General features: G+C 38.8%; 3 protein-coding genes across 3 annotated transcripts; 1 reads left to right on the top strand and 2 right to left on the bottom strand.

Moving 5' to 3' along the window:
- Window positions 1-7,391: 7,391 nt before the first annotated feature.
- Window positions 7,392-7,797, top strand: GCK72_002963 (uncharacterized protein; the record flags this gene model as incomplete). Its single annotated transcript, XM_053723719.1, has 2 exons — window positions 7,392-7,637; window positions 7,741-7,797. Coding segments are annotated over 2 exons (303 nt in total), but the record flags the coding sequence as incomplete, so codon positions are not given.
- A 181-nt stretch (window positions 7,798-7,978) lies between these two features.
- Window positions 7,979-8,889, bottom strand: GCK72_002962 (uncharacterized protein; the record flags this gene model as incomplete). The annotated part of the gene is made up of 5 exons (XM_053723718.1): window positions 7,979-8,328; window positions 8,374-8,509; window positions 8,565-8,637; window positions 8,685-8,805; window positions 8,853-8,889. The coding sequence occupies 5 exons, from the start codon at window positions 8,887-8,889 to the stop codon at window positions 7,979-7,981; spliced, it is 717 nt and encodes a 238-aa protein (XP_053592363.1).
- A 2,689-nt stretch (window positions 8,890-11,578) lies between these two features.
- GCK72_002961 (uncharacterized protein) lies at window positions 11,579-16,666 on the bottom strand (the record flags this gene model as incomplete). Its single annotated transcript, XM_053723717.1, has 6 exons — window positions 11,579-11,768; window positions 12,466-12,811; window positions 14,056-14,188; window positions 14,235-14,510; window positions 15,747-15,882; window positions 16,533-16,666. 6 exons carry the CDS (start codon window positions 16,664-16,666, stop codon window positions 11,579-11,581), a joined length of 1,215 nt encoding a protein of 404 aa, XP_053592362.1.
- Window positions 16,667-16,905: the final 239 nt, after the last annotated feature.

The raw sequence follows: 16,905 nt of genomic DNA, 5'->3' as shown, positions 1-16,905 counted from the left end.
TCTTCTCACTGCTATGAAACCCAAATAATGATGGCCGAGTTTCACCAGCCAGTGTTTTCTAGGCCACGTCTTTAGATCCGTCGGTTTTTGACATTAAAATTTGAAATTTCAGTCCAAAAACCACTGAATACCCAAATTTCAGCTATTTTCATGAATCTTTGTACACTATCCGAATTGAACGAATTCATAACAAGAAAAAGATGGAAAACGCGAAGAAAATGGAAGAAAATGGGTGGAGATGGCGTGTGTTGTTCCGTCTTCGTCGTCCCGTGTGCAGATGTAAACATTATACATCAAAAGCGGCCGGTAACATCTGTCCTCTCGGGATGGAAAACGGAGAACACGAGTAGTTATTATAATGAGGGATCGAGGAGGAGGAGGATCTCCTTTTTTAATTGAAACTGAATGAGAACTGTTCAAATTGTATGCATATTCGGGGAGGCACTTTAAACCATACTTTTAAAAACGCGTCAAAGGCGCGCCTGACACCAAAATTCAGGTTAAAATTGTCTTTTAGACAACTGCAGAAATTCGAAAAAAGCGTCTCAGGCACGCCAGATACTCAAAGTGTGTTGTTTCGGAAAACGCGTCAAAGGCGCGCCAGACATTGGTTTTTACCCAGTTTCTGAGCAAATTTGATGGAAAATTGGTCGATTCCAGAGAAAAATGGGGGAAAACCGACATTTTGAGTAGAAAATTTGACTTGAAAAGCGTCAAAGGCGCGCCTGACACCGAAATTCAGGCTAAAATTGTCTGAATTCCTAGTTTTCTGACTGTTTTTTCTGGTTGAAATTCGAAAAAAAAAAAGGATTCGAAATGCGTCCCAGGCACGCCAGATACTCCGATTCTGAAAACGCGTCAAAGGCGCGCCCGAAATTAGTTTTTAGCGAGTTTCTGGGTAAAATTCGTCAATTTTTAATTTATTTTGAAGTGAAAAACTTTTTTTTCTGGGAGCACGAAAAAAAACGCGTCTAAGGCACGCCAAACTTTCGAAATTCGGAATTTTTAGATCTGAAAAGCGACAAAGGCACGCCAGACACAAATTTTATTTTTCAAATCGATTCAAAACGGGTCTCAGGCCACGCCAGAAACTCCAAATCGACAGATTCTAAAAACGCGTCAAAGGCCCGCCTGATTTGCAGGTTTTGGGTAAAATAAGGCGGTTTTCAGTATTTTCTTACTCTGAATTCACAATTTTTGTAGTTTTCAAGCGAAAAGGGGAACATTTGAGTAAAAATTGCAAAAAATCGGTCCAGAAACGCGCCGAAAGGAGCGCCTGACTTTAGAATCTCAAAAATACCCAAAAACAAACTAAAATCCTATAAAACCTGACAAATAAATCCGGAATCTCCCAATAAAACTACACATAAACTATGCCGATGTAATGATTCTTCCCAATTCGTCATTCGCCAAAAAAAAAACGGCCAAACTTTTAATCAAAAAAGTGTATACAAAGGGAGAGGATGCAACAAAAAGAAGTTTAATATGTACTATGAGAGGATACCTTCTCTCTTCGATCGGTTTCTTTTTCCGATTTCAATTCGATCATCATTTGAACTGAGAGAGAGAGAGAAACAGACATTCTGATCGTGGTGAATGAATTGAATCGAAGAGAAGAGAAGAAGCTAACGGAAGATATACTCTGAGAAGAAGATGAAGAAGAAGAACAACTATATATCAATTGGTAGTACACACCAGGCGTTAGGTGCGGCAAGGAAGACATTCGGAGGGTTGCCAATCAGACTCCGCCCATTTTTTCGGCAGGTTTTGGTTCAAAAACCACGTCAAAGACGCGCTTGACACTGAAATCCAGGCTAAAATTGTCTTTCTGAAGGTTTTTTTTCGTTGAAATTCGAAAAAAAAGCTTAAAATGCGTCAATGACGCGCCAGATACTCGAAATCGACAGATTCTGAAAACGCGTCAAAGGCGCGCCTGACATTGGATTTTAGCGAGTTTCTGGGAACAATTCGTCGATTTTAAACTTATTTTTCAAGGAAAAATAGTTTTTTCTGAGATTTCAAGAGAAAAATGAGTAAAATCGATGAAATTTGAGTGAAAATTGAAGTCCAGTTTTGTACGAGAAAAACGCGCCTTAAGGCACGCCAATTTTCCGAAATTTGAAATTTTTAGAACTGAAAAGCGGCACGCCTGACACAAATTTTATTTTTCAAATCGGTTTAAAACGCGTCTCAGGCACGCCAGATACTCGAAATCGACAGATTCTGAAAACGCGTCAAAGGCGCGCCTGACATTGGATTTTAGCGAGTTTCTGGGAACAATTCGTCGATTTTAAACTTATTTTTCAAGGAAAAATAGTTTTTTCTGAGATTTCAAGAGAAAAATGAGTAAAATCGATGAAATTTGAGTGAAAATTGAAGTCCAGTTTTGTACGAGAAAAACGCGCCTTAAGGCACGCCAATTTTCCGAAATTTGAAATTTTTAGAACTGAAAAGCGGCACGCCTGACACAAATTTTATTTTTCAAATCGGTTTAAAACGCGTCTCAGGCACGCCAGATACTCGAAATCGACAGATTCTGAAAACACGTCAAAGGCGCGCCTGACACTGAAATTCACTTTTTTCCTCACAAATTTGATGATTCGAGGGAAAAACCGACTTTTTGAGTTGAAAATTTGGCTTGAAAAGCGTCAGAGGCGCCCCAGTTGACAGATTTTTAAAACGCGTCAAAGGCGCGCCTGACAAACGATTTTGTACGATTTTGGGTGAAAATCAAGAATTTTCAAAGCTAAAATCTCCATTTTTCACAAATTTCGTGAAAAATCGGTCGAATTAAGGAAAAATAGGGAAAAATCTACTATTTGAGATGAAAAACTCTTCAAAATCATCAAAAATCGGCACAGATTTGGAAACGCGTCAAAGACGCGCCTGAGACTGATATTCTGGCTAATATTGTCTGTATTACTATAGTTTTCTAACAGTTTTTCAGCTGAAATTTGAAAAAAAAAGATTCACAAGGCGACTGATGTCACGCCAGACACTCAAAATGTGTCGTTTCTGAAAACGCGTCAAAGGCGCGCCTGAAACAACGATTTGAATTTATAAATACCGAATTTACACGAATTACTCCTCCCAAATTTGATGGAAAATTGATCGAATCGAGGAAAAAATGGGGAAAAATCGACTTTTTGATTTGAAAATTTGGCTTGAAAAGCGTCAGTGACAGAATTCAAAAACGCGTTGAAGGCGCGCCTGACACCGAAACTTATGCTGAAATTGTCTTAATTCCTGGTTTCCTGACTTTGCTGAAATTCGAAAAAAAATGCGTCTCAGGCACGCCTGATACTCAAAATGTGTCGTTTCTGAAAACGCGTCAACGGTGCGCCTGACATTGCTTTTTAGCGAGTTTCTGGGTGAAATGAGTCGATTTTTAACGTCAATTTACTAGTTTGTTTCAGATTTTATATTTCAGATTTCTAGGAATGCAAACGCGCTCTATTGCTAATTTTTAACCAGTTTTTCCAAATCATTGTGGAAAAAACCATCAAATCTGCCAAATTAAATACAGAAAAACATCCAAAAAATGACTATTTTCCGATGTTTGGATGGAAAATGACAGTTTTTGAGACGATAAGATCACTGAAAATGAGAAAAGATCAGCAAACTGTCCCGTGATTGCTCAAATTTTTTTTTTCATTAAAATTCTCAAAAAATCACACAATTTTCCACCAATTCCAATGCGATAACATCTTCCAAAATGAGGTTTTCTCGGACACAAAAAGTGCGTTCTCTTTGGGAAAGTCAGGTGAAGGAAGGAGAGTGAGAAGAGACAGAAATATAAATATATTACGCAAGATTAATTGAAAAACGTCGGAAGGAAATGAGAGAACGCAGCGGGGGACACCGCAGAGGCTACGATTTGAATTTATAAATACCGAATTACTCACAAATTTCATGGAAAATTGGTTGATTCGAAGGAAAAATAGGGAAAAATCGACTTTTAAGTCAAAAATTCGGCTTCAAATGCGTCGGAGGCGCCCCTGCGACAGATTTTAAAAACGCGTCAAAGGCGCGCCTGATACCGAATTTAAGGCGATTTTGGGCGAAAATCAACATTTTTCAAAGCCAAAATCTCTATTTTTCACAAATTAGATAAAAAAATTTGTCGATTTCATAGAAAAATAGGGAAAAATCTACTTTTTGAGTTGAAAAACTCTTCAAAATCGACTTCAAATGCGTCGGAGGCGCCCCAGCGACAGATTTTAAAAACGCGTCAAATGCGCACCTGACATTGAAATTTAGGCTAGAATTGTCTTTCAGACAGTTTTTTTTTGCTGAAATTCGAATTAGGCTACTTCAAAATGTTTTTTCTTGGTTTTCTAGAGAAAAATGAGTGAAATCGATGAAATTTGAGTGAAAATTGAAAAAATCGGTCCGGCAAATTCAAGTACGAAAAAAAACGCGTCCAAGGCACGCCAACTTTTCAAAATTTGAAATTTTTTATCTGAAAAGCGACAAAGGCACGCCAGATACAAAATTTATTTTTCAAATCGGTTTAAAACTCGTCTCAGGCACGCCAGATACTCGAAATCGGCAGTTTCTGAAATCGCGTCAAAGGCGCGCCTGATTTGCAAGTTTCTGAGTAAAATTAGCCGATTTTCAGTTAAAAATTACAACTTTTTGTTGTTTTCAAACAAAAATAGTACAATTGTATGAAAATTGCAAAAAAATTGGCACAGATCAGCGGAAAAATGGATTTTTGAAGGAAACGCGCAGAAAGGCGCGCCAGACACTAACTTTAGGCGATTTTAGGATTTAAGATGGAAATCGAGAATTTTCAAAGCAAAAATCTCTATTTAAAAGCAATTTTCAATGGAAATCACGATGGCAAATGACCTAACGGGGATGGTTATTGTTGTGACGCCACGAGGCTAACGTATTACGGAATAAAAGGATGGACTGTCCGGTGGAGGTCATCTGTGAAGAAGAAAAAGAATTCGAATGAATTGACAGTGGAGAAGGGACGGATTGGGTTGTTGGGATGTCGTGAATAGACGGGTAATTAGGGGGAAGGAAGAGAAGGAGGAGGGCATATTGACCACACCAGGAGGCAAATGTCATTTAATACACTGAGAAAGGGCTAAAAGGCAATCAAGACAGCTTAGGTAACAAATTGAGCTGGCAGATGGAGAGGGGGACACCTTTTGGGAATTATTTATTCGCTTTTTGAGTCCTTTTCTAATTGAAAATTCTGAAATTTTAAACAAATAATACTTACATATCCATATTTTCCTTAATTTTTGCCGCCGATTAGCGATTTTTCGATGTTTTTTCGATGTTTACCTGAAAATTCACTTAATTTGCTTGAATTGAATTTGAAAAACTGGAGTTTCCCGCCGCTTCCGGTAAAGCTGAACTCTGTGTCTCACACTCTCTCGCACGTGCAGATGGAGCGCATTTGCACCACGAGATTTATTTTTATTGTTTGTCGTGAATTTCAGAGTTTTCGGCTTAATTTCGAGTGAAGAAAGCTGTAAATTTCAAGAATTCGGGCACTTGCATTTTTCTGATGTTCTTAATATTCAATTTTCGATTATTTTCCTATATTTTTACAAATAATAGTCACATTTTTGTTGTTGAAAAATTCCAAATGAATAGTCAAAATTTTTTCTGCAGTTTTTCTCGATGATCCCCGCTATTTTCCAGCTGAAAATCTTCAAAAAATCTTCAAAAACTCTCCATCTCTCAAAACTAATTTTCAAACACCCGCTCTTTTTCGATTTCGTGGCGAGACCCAAACTACGGTCGCACTCGTTTTAACACGTACACTACTATTTTCTCCCGGAATCTTCAAGAGCCGCTCATCGTTGATTTTTGACATAAATACCCGTTTTTTTTCTCAGATTTTTCTTCAAAATTTCCATTTTTAGGGGAAATATTAGTTTTTTACTGTTATTTCGTAACCGCCCGTGCTGTTCTTTTTCTCTTTTTACTTATTGACTTTTTCCAGGCTTCGTTCACGGACACCCGTCTCGAAGCAACTCAACAAAATGAGAGATAAGGTAAATTTTTATTTTTTCAGCCTCAGAGCTCGAGAAATGTCATGCCAGAGATTTCTCACCGAATTTTCTCGGGTTTATGGCAGTTTTTGACCACAATCTATCGTTCCCTTACAAATTTTGTCAATTTTCAGTGGCAGAAGAAGCGTATGCGTCGCCTGAAGCGCAAGAGGAGAGCTGCAAAGAAGTAGACGATCTACGATCCGTCTTCCCTCCATGCCGACCAATTTTGCTGTCAACCAATGCGTTTGTCCTCATCCGACTTCTCAACGATCGTCAACAGAATCTCTTGTCACTTGTTAGCATTTTCCAGTTGCAATGTTTAAATATTTTACTGCCTAAAACATTATATTTTTAAATTGTCGATTCAAGGTGTTCTACGGGCTCCTTTAAGAATCTATATAAATTTGTTTTGTTTTTGAAATGCGTTTTATGTTAAATTATTCGGAGGAATTGAAAGGAAATTATCAGAAAATTACTTTTTATTCGAAGGAATCATCGGAACATACGGCTGGATGCGTCGAATCGCTTGGAACTCAAGCTGTGAAGCTTCGCTGGTTTTAATTATGCTCGTGAGCAAGAGAAAGAACATATTGAAGCTGTTTTAGAGCTTTTCTCGATCTAAATCGAGCATACTTGTCAAATCACGGGCCGGCCCGGGCCGGCCCGTTTGAGCCCGGCCCGGGCCGGGCCGGGCCCGCAGCAAAAAATTATTTTTGAAAAATAGAATGAAAAGTCTTGGAAATTAAATATTTTCTTCGGTTTATACTAAATCGAGGTCGGGGGATTCGATAAGACTACTTTCAGAAGCCTCCAGCAAGTTCTTGATCCTGATTCTGATCATCGGCTGATTATCACAGAGACTTTGAGAGGCTCAAAGTTTATAGTGACAAAATAACTTATTCTGACAATTTCCGTTTTCACTTGTTGTCTTTTTATAATTTCTAATCAATAATATGTTTGCCATGAAGTAGTAAACGAAAAAACAATGGGAAAACGACGAAAAATTTTTTTTTCAATATTTTGACGGGCCGGGCCGGGCCGGAAGATTTTTTTAGCGGGCCCGGCCCGGCCCGTGACAAGTATGAAATCGAGTGATATTCATATTCCTCCGAGACCAGACACGGAAATCTGTTAAAAATAGGGTTTCGGCGCTGTTTTTTTTAATGAATTTTTTGTTGGTTACAACAATTTACAGATACTGTTTGATATTTTCCGAAAATTCCACTAAATTTATGCTGGGATTGATCAATTAAAGCTGAATCAAACTTATTTATTTCTAAAATTCCCATTTGAACCACGCGCGGGTCGCATTTTCGCTGCGAGACCCGCCGTCGTACTACGGTCACACTCACTCGTTGCGTGTGTATTTCCACTTGCCGTTCAACTTGTCGATATTTTCATTTACCTAAAATCGCAGCTTTTCTTTTTCTTCAATCATTTGTCGTCGCAGTTTTTTTGGTAGAAAACAATAACTTTTCTTTCGGAAATTCTGTTCTATGTTTTGATTTCGCAATCGTTCTTTCCGTGCCGTTCTTTTTTCTTTTTATTTATCGATTATTTTCAGGCTTCGTTCACGGTCCCCCCGTCTCGAAGCAGCTCAACAAAATGAGAGAGAAGGTAAGATTTTTATTCTTTATAATTTTCAGACGTGGATTATTGGATTTTATCCGATTCATCCCTACTTTTTTCCCGACATCCAACCTAATTTATTTTCTTTCAGTGGCGTAAGAAGCGTATGCGTCGTCTGAAGCGCAAGAGGAGAGCCGCAAAGAAGTAGATCATCTACCGACAAGCTGCCCCAACTTCAAGACGTTCAATTTTGCAGTCAACCAACGAGCTCGACTTCACCGTCAACTCAACGATCGTCAACAGGATTGCTCGTCTTTTGTTACCATCTTTCTGTTGCAATGAACTTTCGTTCAAATTTTTGTTTTCAAAAATTAAATGAATGGTTTATTCTAAACAACTTTCATGTCTTGGTCAAAATACAACTGATGTGGAATAGAAGGTCCATCTACAAACAATGGGAATGAGTTGTCTCCAGTGCATCGATACTTTCCAGCGTGTTCTTCCGTGAGCTGGGTGAGAATCAAGTTGTTTCCATCGTACTCGATGTTCTCCGAGTTTCCAAGAGGCTCCCCGTTCTTGTCCCATCTCACCATTGGTTCGGGGTTCGCCAGAATTGGGCATTCCAGCACCATTCTTTCTCCATGAAGCCCCTTTCTCTCCGCTCCAATGACATGAGGCGGTCTGGCATTCAGAACCTCGGAAACTCGTACAGCAGTTGGAAAGTCAAGCACTGGCGGCACTGAAGTCAAACAATTCGAGGGTAACTTTACAGAAAAAGACTTACAATAGATGATCAGGTTGCCACTATGAATTTCTTTGTCCAGCGTCCGAACTTCACATCGATATCTTCCAGCAACCCTGACAGACACCTTGCCGATTTCCAGATACACTTTTCCCTGATTTACAGTGCCTGGAAACACCTGAAATGGGAGGGATTCGATGGAAATCCAGTGGAAGAAACTAAGAAAAGCTCACTTTTCCATCGGAAAGCCTCGTGAACTCCCCGTATTCCACGTCGACATGTTCTCCAAGTTTCTGGGCGGCACACCTGGAAATATGGAATGGCTGGGGTACCTTTGGCGCTCAAAAACTCACCACAAATTGGGAATAGTAGCGTAAAGTGTCTTATTGGGTGTGCCGACGTGGGATTCTGGACTAGCGACGACAGCCAAATTACCGATTACGGTGACTTGAGCAAGAGCCAAGGGGAGGAGTCCTGGAGGTCTTTAGTTGGGAAATTTCTGAATTTCAAAAAAAACTCACCTATAAGAATCAAGTGGATCATTTCCTTGTTTCGCATCGTTTTGATCTGGGGACTCTTTCTCGATTTTTCGATCGAAGAAGTGCTCTCACTCTCTGCGTCTCTCTCTCTTTTCAGTACTCTCTCGCCGGAATCGAACAGTTGTGTAATATAGGAAACGAAGCTCTTTCTCTCTATCTCTCTTTCGAAAAGAGAGAGTTGTCACAGGTCACACAGAGGATAATGGGATCTGGCGAGATATTTTTGACCTTTTTTTTGGCTGGGTGTGATTTTGTGACGTCATTTAGTGGGTGGAACGGGGGGATGATGGATTGGGGAAGGTAGATCACGTGATGGCTGAGCTGATCCGGACGGATTTTTCACAATTTTCACACAAATGTTCCTTTTTTTGCTTAAAAACAACAAAAATTGTAAATCAGGAGTAAAAAACACTGAAAACCGGCAAATTCCACCCAAAACTTGGAACCGTCAGGCGCGCCTTTGACGCGTTTTCAGAAACGACACATTTTGAGTATCTGACGTGCCTGAGACGCATTTTTAAGCTTTTTTTTGAATTTCAGCGAAAAAAAGACTCAGAAAAGTAGAAATTCAGACAATTTTAGCCAAAATTTCGGTGTCAGGCGCGCCTTTGACGCAATTTGTGGATTTAGAGTTTCTGGCGTGTTTGAGACGCGTTTAGAACATATTTGACAAAAAAAATTAGGGTCTGGCGTGTCTTTGTCGCTTTTCAGATCGAAATGTTGCACATTTCGAAAATTGCGTGCCTTAGGGGGTCAAAAATTGATTGATTTTCAGAATTTTTGATCATTGATCTGTCTGCGTGTCTGTCCAGATATCCTTCGACTGGTCTGTGTGTCCACAAGTACGGATGTCTGCGCTTCCAGCTGTTCATACCTCAAAACGCTTCTGTCTGTCTATCCGGATGTCCACATAATACGCTCAGGAAATTATCTTGAACTGCATTTTCAAAAACTATTTTTGCATGTGAAGTTCCCTAACTTTGAACTTGTTTTACGGAGTCCCAATTAATAGTATAATTACAGTATGCATATTGATAGAATATATCAACTCTTAAGCTTCATTTTTCTAGTTGACAACTTTTTGATAGCTCCGCCCACTTTTCAGATACGCGCCTTTAAAGATGGGAGTTTTGGAGGAAAAGGGCTCTGAAAAGCTAGATTTTAAAGGCGCATATCTCGATAGTGGGCGGAGCTATCAAAAAGTTGTCAACTACAAACTTGTAAAGGTGGTCTTGGCCTATCTAACCGATATAAGTGTTCAAAATAAAATCAGCTAGAGAGAGGAGAAGCAGAGAAGGCAGGCACTCTCGCTTCTCTGTGTCTCCCATTCTCCTAGGTTCCGTCTTTGAAAGCGCGTATCTCAAAAGTGGGCGGAGCTATCAAAAAGTTGTCAACTACAAAAATGTAGAGCAAGAGTTAATTTAAAAATTGATATAACATTCATAAATGTGGGATTTGTATTTGAAACCGTGGGAACAGGTCAATGTTGGCCATTTTCAGCGTTTCTTGAAATTTTTTGTTTTGAAAAATCTCTTTATTAAAGGAGGACTGAAGTCATATTTTTTTATTTCAGATTCCGATACTTCAGAAAATTCTGAACAACTTTCATCATTGGAGTATATGCTAAAAATCGCTCTAAATACCCTAAATTTACGTTTTCCCGGCTCAAAAGGAGCCTAGGTGGAAGAGTTTTCCCATGCGAATTTTTGCCCCCGTGTAGTCCTCTCGGACAAAATTATTTATTTTTATTTCTCGATTTTTCGTTTTCTTGCTTTTTTCAACAAATTTTCGTGTTTTTTCTTCTTTTTTACGATATAAATTGAAAAAAACACGAAATTTTGTTGAAAAAAGCAAGAAAACGAAAAATCGAGAAATAAAAATAAATAATTTTGTCCGAGAGGACTACACGGGGGCAAAAATTCGCATGGGAAAACTCTTCCACCTAGGCTCCTTTTGAGCCGGGAAAACGTAAATTTAGGGTATTTAGAGCGATTTTTAGCATATACTCCAATGATGAAAGTTGCTCAGAATTTTCTGAAGTATCCGAATCTGAAATAAAAAAATATGACTTCAGTCCTCCTTTAATACTTATATATACAGGGTGGCGCAGAATTACCCACAAAAACGTTTGACAAGGCGATTGTCGCAATTCCGGTTTGCGTATTAATTAAATTTTTGTTCATTTTTAAGTTTTTTATCATTCTGCCAAAATTCAGATCAATCGGTTTTGTTTTAGGTAAATGGCACCACCGAGTCCAAATTGCTCTTCCTGTGAAGTAGAGTCCCCGTTTCGGCATGTAGATCAAACGGGAGCTTGTAGATAACTTCATTATCGTATACATCTCCCTTTGTTACATAGGTGTAAAAAGAAAGTTTTTTTGGAAAAGCTTCACTTCATCATGAGATACAAGAATTAAGCGTGAAATCCGAGTTCCCAGATTACCTGCGTGCAACCATCGATGCCTACCCCAGACGTCTTCGTGCTGTCATCGAAAAGAGAGGAGGTCGTATGGAACAAGATTAGCTGATAATTGTTGTTATGATCATGAAAAAAACTTTGTGTTGATTCCCATGATTTTCTGACTTTTACTTTTTTAGATATAGCACATATAGCTTGTGCGGGTAATTCTGCGCCACCCTGTATATTTTAATAAATTAAAATCAGACATTAAATAAGTATTCCCAATAAATAGTCACAAATAAATAAATCAATTAAGCATCAACCGTTGACTCTCCGACTGATGCCTCCTCATATCGCCCTTATGTCTTAAACTGTGTCCACGGGGTGGCCGGGGCGACAACGTGTTGTTTGTGGAGGTGGTGGCGGTCGAGGAGACGGTTCCGTCAAAGTTGCATGCCGATGCACTCCGTTTCCGCATTCTCTCACTTGTCGGATTTCTGAAGAAGAGGAATGCACATTTCTGAAATTATAGAGAGATAGGAGAAATGAGAGCAGGCGGATAGAGTAAAGATGTGTGCAGAATAGTAGGGAAAGTGCGCTCTAATGCAACTTTTTGAAATCTGTATATCTGGCCTAGAATCCGACAACTCGGCCATCACACTGACCAACCGAATACAATGACAAACTACACTGACCATCTTACACTGACCAAAATTCCTTATTTAAAAAAGTCGTGGCCTAGGATCCGACAACTCGCCCATCGTGACGTCAACAGCTGGAAACAAGCGCTACCGTAATATTTTAGGACGAATTTCGGAATTTTGGTCAGTGTGGTAATTTGGTCAGTATAAAAAGTTGGTAAAAATCCCGTAATTCCCAAAAAATGTCCAAAAAATTGACAAAATTTCCGAATTTCCAAATTTTTCTTCCCAAAATATTACGGTAGCACTTGTTTCAGCTGTGATGACCGAATTGTCGGATCCTAGGCCACAACTTTTTTTTATAACCAATTAGGACTTTTGGTCAGTGTAGTGATTTGGTCAGTGTAAAATTGTCAGTGTAAAAAGTTGGTCAGTGTGATGGCCGAGTTGACGGATCCTTAGGCCACCACTACCCGATTTCACCATTAGAGCGCACTTGCATCATCCCCGACAACTCTGAGAAAGATAATTGACCAATTAACTTTATAATTACCTGCTGATATTAGCAGAACAAGAAAGATGCCGATCAGCTGCGGTAGCTCTGGAACAAGCGAAAAGAAGTTGGAGTTCCTTTTTGATATCAAACGAGAAATATCCATAAAGATACGGAGAGATGGCCGAATTCAAAACTGCAAATGCATAAATAAACTTTCGAATATTCTGTGGAATCCAATCGGTTCGTCCCATGAAATGAAGGAACATTAGGATGGAGTAGGGTGTCCAGCAGAAGATAAAGGCAAGGACAATCACAAATGTCATCTTGAGAGTACGACTTCTCGCACGTTCCAAATTGTTCTGACCGTTACGACGGAGCAGCAGTTCCGATGAAGATTTCTCCGCTGAAACAAATCGAAGTGTATGAAAATTGGGAAAATTTAAAAAATTGCCTCTTTTTGAGATTCCGTCTCGATCTCAAAATAAATCCGAGTATTTCTAATTTAAGTTTGCTAGATAGATCTTGTCTAGCTCTACATTTTTGTAGTTGACAACTTTTTGATAGCTCCGCCCACTTTTGAGATATGCGTCTTTAAAGATGGTAGCGTACCGATCATAGGGAGTGGGAGAAGGTTACAGACGCAGAGAAACGAGACGCTCTCGTTTCTCTGCGTCTCCATCTCTTACATTGTATTTACAGTCATTCCAACCGTTTTTACACGCTGATTTAAAAAATATACTTTTCATAGCACATAACCCAAAACTGACAGAGATATGGAGACATTTGTAAAAAAAATTTCGATCAATTTTTCCACAAAACTTAGGCTATCTCACTGAGTTTTCAGTTTTCTTCTCTGAAACTTATATTTCTGAAATCAGCGATTCAAGACGCTTTGAGTGATTATAAACATGACCAATTTCGATAAAAAGAGAGGGAGAGAGATAGAAGCGCAGAAGTTAGAGTGTCTGCTTCTCTGCGTCTCCCACCTCTCTCATCTTTAAAGGCGGATATCTCAAAAGTGGGCTGAGCTATCGAAAAGGTGTCAACTAGTAAATTTCGTAGAATTTCAAGTAGATTAATTTGATAGTTACCGGCTTAATTGGGTGGAGTCAACCTAGGAGATATGCCGCCGCAAAGTGAAACAAAAAACAAAGTGCTCCAAAAGTTCAAATGAGATTAACAATGTGATATACATAATGCTATAAAATTGGCTAGTTTGGGTTGCAACGGGCTATTCAAAACTTCGAAAAACTAAAAATTTGACAAATTTCTGAGGCTCCCGAATGAAATTAGCCTGGCTTTTTTTATAAACCCATATCTCTCCAGGATCAAGTTTTACAAAAAAGTTGTCAACTACAAAAATAATCAGCATAAAATTTTGCACATTTTACTAGTAGTCAACTTTTTGATAGCTGCACCCACTGTTGTGATAGAAGCTCACAAAGTGAAGCAGGCGAGAGATATCTTTGTCTCTCCCAGTGTTGTTGGGTTGCTGTCTTTAAAGGGGCGTATCTCAAAAACGCGTAGAGCTATGAGAAAGTTGTCAACTACAAAAATAAAGAACTAGGTTTGATCTACACAAGCAATATAAATACTATTAAAAGTGTTCAATTTTAGAAGCCATTACAAACTTTCAAAGTCACTCACATTCCTTCTCCTTGTCTCCTTTCTTTGTCTTTCTCGATATTTTCCAAAGAATTAGAGAGTAGCAAACGAGTGTAACAATGAGTGGAGCAATATAAACTTGGATTATATTGAGGATCGAAAAGTAGAAGACAGCCTGAAAAGGTCCATTATCAATCGATATCTCTCTTCCCTTGACTCACTTCATTCGACATTTCCCCAATGAAATTCTTCGAGACACATTGAGTATACCATTCGAAACATGGATGAGGCGCAGTTTTGAAGAGATAAAGTTGAGGGGCCGAGGTGACTAAAGAGACTGTCCAGGCGATGAGAACCATCAATTGGACACTTTTACGAGCTCTCATTGCGTAGAGAGGAAAGAAGATTGAGTAGAAACGGTCGAGAGTCAGACAGATGAGAACGTTCATGGAGAGACTGATACCGAAGACATCGAAGAACTTGCAAACGCGGCACATCTGAAAACGTCGAATATCCAAAAATAGTTTCAAAAATGAGAAAAGTTGGTTAACTTTGTCACGTTTAGTCCAATCTATATAAAGTTATATTCATTGTGTAGATCAAACATATCTCTAGATTTTTGTTGTTGACAACTTTTTGATAGCTCCGCCCACTTTTGAGATACGCGCCTTCAAAGATGGTATCCTTCCGGTCATTGGAAGGGGAGAGACGCAGAGAAACGAGACGCCCTCCTCGTTTCGCACGCTCTCTCGCCCTCCAATTTTGAAAGACGAATATCTCAAAAGTGGGCGGAGTTATCAAAAATTGGGAACTACAAAAATGTTGCCCTTGATTTGATCTACAAGAAAAATATAATTTTGGACCGCTGTCATTCATTTTAGCACCAGGACACAGTTTTAAATTTGAGGTTAATTTTTTGAAAATCAAGATCCCTCATTCCATAAAAAAGTTATAATCTCTGGAGTCCCTGCAGACTAAAATTGAGTACAGCTACAATTTTTTTTCAAAATTTTGTAAAGATCAAGAAGAGTTTTTTGTTTTGATATTATTTTTCAAGAGACTGAAAATCTGAAAATGCCAAAAAATTGTATCTGACAATCCCCAATTCCAGATATTTGCCAGAGAAAAGTACAATTGAATTTGACAAAGTTTGAATGCCATTGACACAAACAATAATTTCTAAATAATATTCTAAAACTACAAGAAAATGTACAAAAATTGGATGAAAACACAATTATGTAAAGAAAAATGAAGAACCTACAGTTTTTCAAGTATATCTCTCTAGAATCAAGTTTCACAAAAAAGTTGTCTATTACAAAAATGATCAGCTTGAAATTTTGCACATTTTGTTAGTTGACAACTTTTTGATAGCCCCGCGCACTTTTGAGATACAAGTAGACAAAGTAAAGCAAGCAAGAGAGCGTGCGCAAAGTGGAGGGCGATAGGCTACTGTGTTTAAAGTTGCGTATCTCAAAAGTGGGCGGAGCTATCAAAAAGTTGTCAACTACAAAAATGTAGAGCTAGATTTGATCTACAAATTCATATAAAATTCATAATAGTGGCATTGTAATTGAGACCGTGGGAATCAATCAAATTAGGTCATTTTTAGTGTATTTTGAGATTTTTCCAACTGCGTAGCTGCATATCTCAAAATCTGGAGTAGCTATCAAAAAGTTGTCAACTACAAAAATCTAGCCAGATTTTTGATCTACACGTCTATAACATCTACTCACAATATCGCCAGCAAACCAAGCGACCATATAATTGTGTAGAATCTCTTTTGGCATGACAACGAGAGTGACCATCAAATGAGCAATGTTCATATGGAGTAGAAGTGAGTGGACTCGTCTCACTTTAACCAGTTGGTTTCTGAAAAATATATATCTTGCTTCCGAAAAACTCTTTCTTCGGACAGTTTTCTTGATTTTTTTTTGTTGAATTTTTCGGTTTTTTTCGGTCAAAAATGTTCGAAAACAGTTTTTCGCACAGTTCTGAACGAGCATGTTACGTATTTTTTGTGTCAGTGCTCAAAATCTTTTTAATTATAGACAATCAACAGGAAATGAACGTTTCTCAGAATCTCAAAGGATATAATTATGATTACATATTAAATTACAGGTTTGAATATTTTTTGCAGGGAAAATGTGAATTGTGACCTATTACTCTGGTATAACTTGGTAATATCGCTCTACCGTCGTTCACTCTAAAAGTTCCGGTAGAGCGCACTTGCAAGTCAAGAAGTGGCGAAGCAACGGAAAATGTGAACCTTATCTCCGCCCTTTGATTATCGTGGAAATGTACATCCGTGGCCGAGCGGTGCAAGGCGCTTGCGGCGCGCAACTAGTTTATGGTTCGGTTTTAGTAGCCGCCACTTCGTTTTCAATTTTTTTTGCAACCCGAAAAAAAGCGTAAAAACTCTCATTTTGGTGGAATAATCGTTCCAGACACCCCAAAAGGCAATTATCAGTAGAGCGCGTATTCAACTACTCATCAAAAATTTTAAATATGCCCAAACTAACCGACAAAGAATCAAAAACATGGTGACATTTCCGATGAAAGCGAACATGAACAGTGCCAAATAGATGAAGACAATCGAGAGAACCGAACTGTTGGCGGATACATCCGGAGGTTGAGAACGCGAACAGTTGACCATTTTTCGTTGAGAAAAGAATTCCCAAGACTCGGAGACGTTGCTGTGAATAATGTTCAATATAATATGGAAGGGAACAAGAAGGAGAAGGAGGAGGAAATTAAGAAGAAAAAGAAGAAGAAAAATGAGTGAGGAAATCGAAAAAGGTGCATAGATTGATGAGGAGTGCATGCATATGCTGGAATGAGGCGGAAAAGGGGGGGGAGTCTCGAGAGACTTATGACTCTGGGGAAAGGGGCGAT

The sequence above is a fragment of the Caenorhabditis remanei genome, chromosome I (assembly GCF_010183535.1).
Source record: "Caenorhabditis remanei strain PX506 chromosome I, whole genome shotgun sequence".
Classification (NCBI taxonomy): Eukaryota; Metazoa; Nematoda; class Chromadorea; order Rhabditida; family Rhabditidae; genus Caenorhabditis; species Caenorhabditis remanei.
The sequence above is the reverse complement of the archived record's forward strand: the minus strand, read 5'-3'. Positions and strand labels throughout refer to the sequence as shown.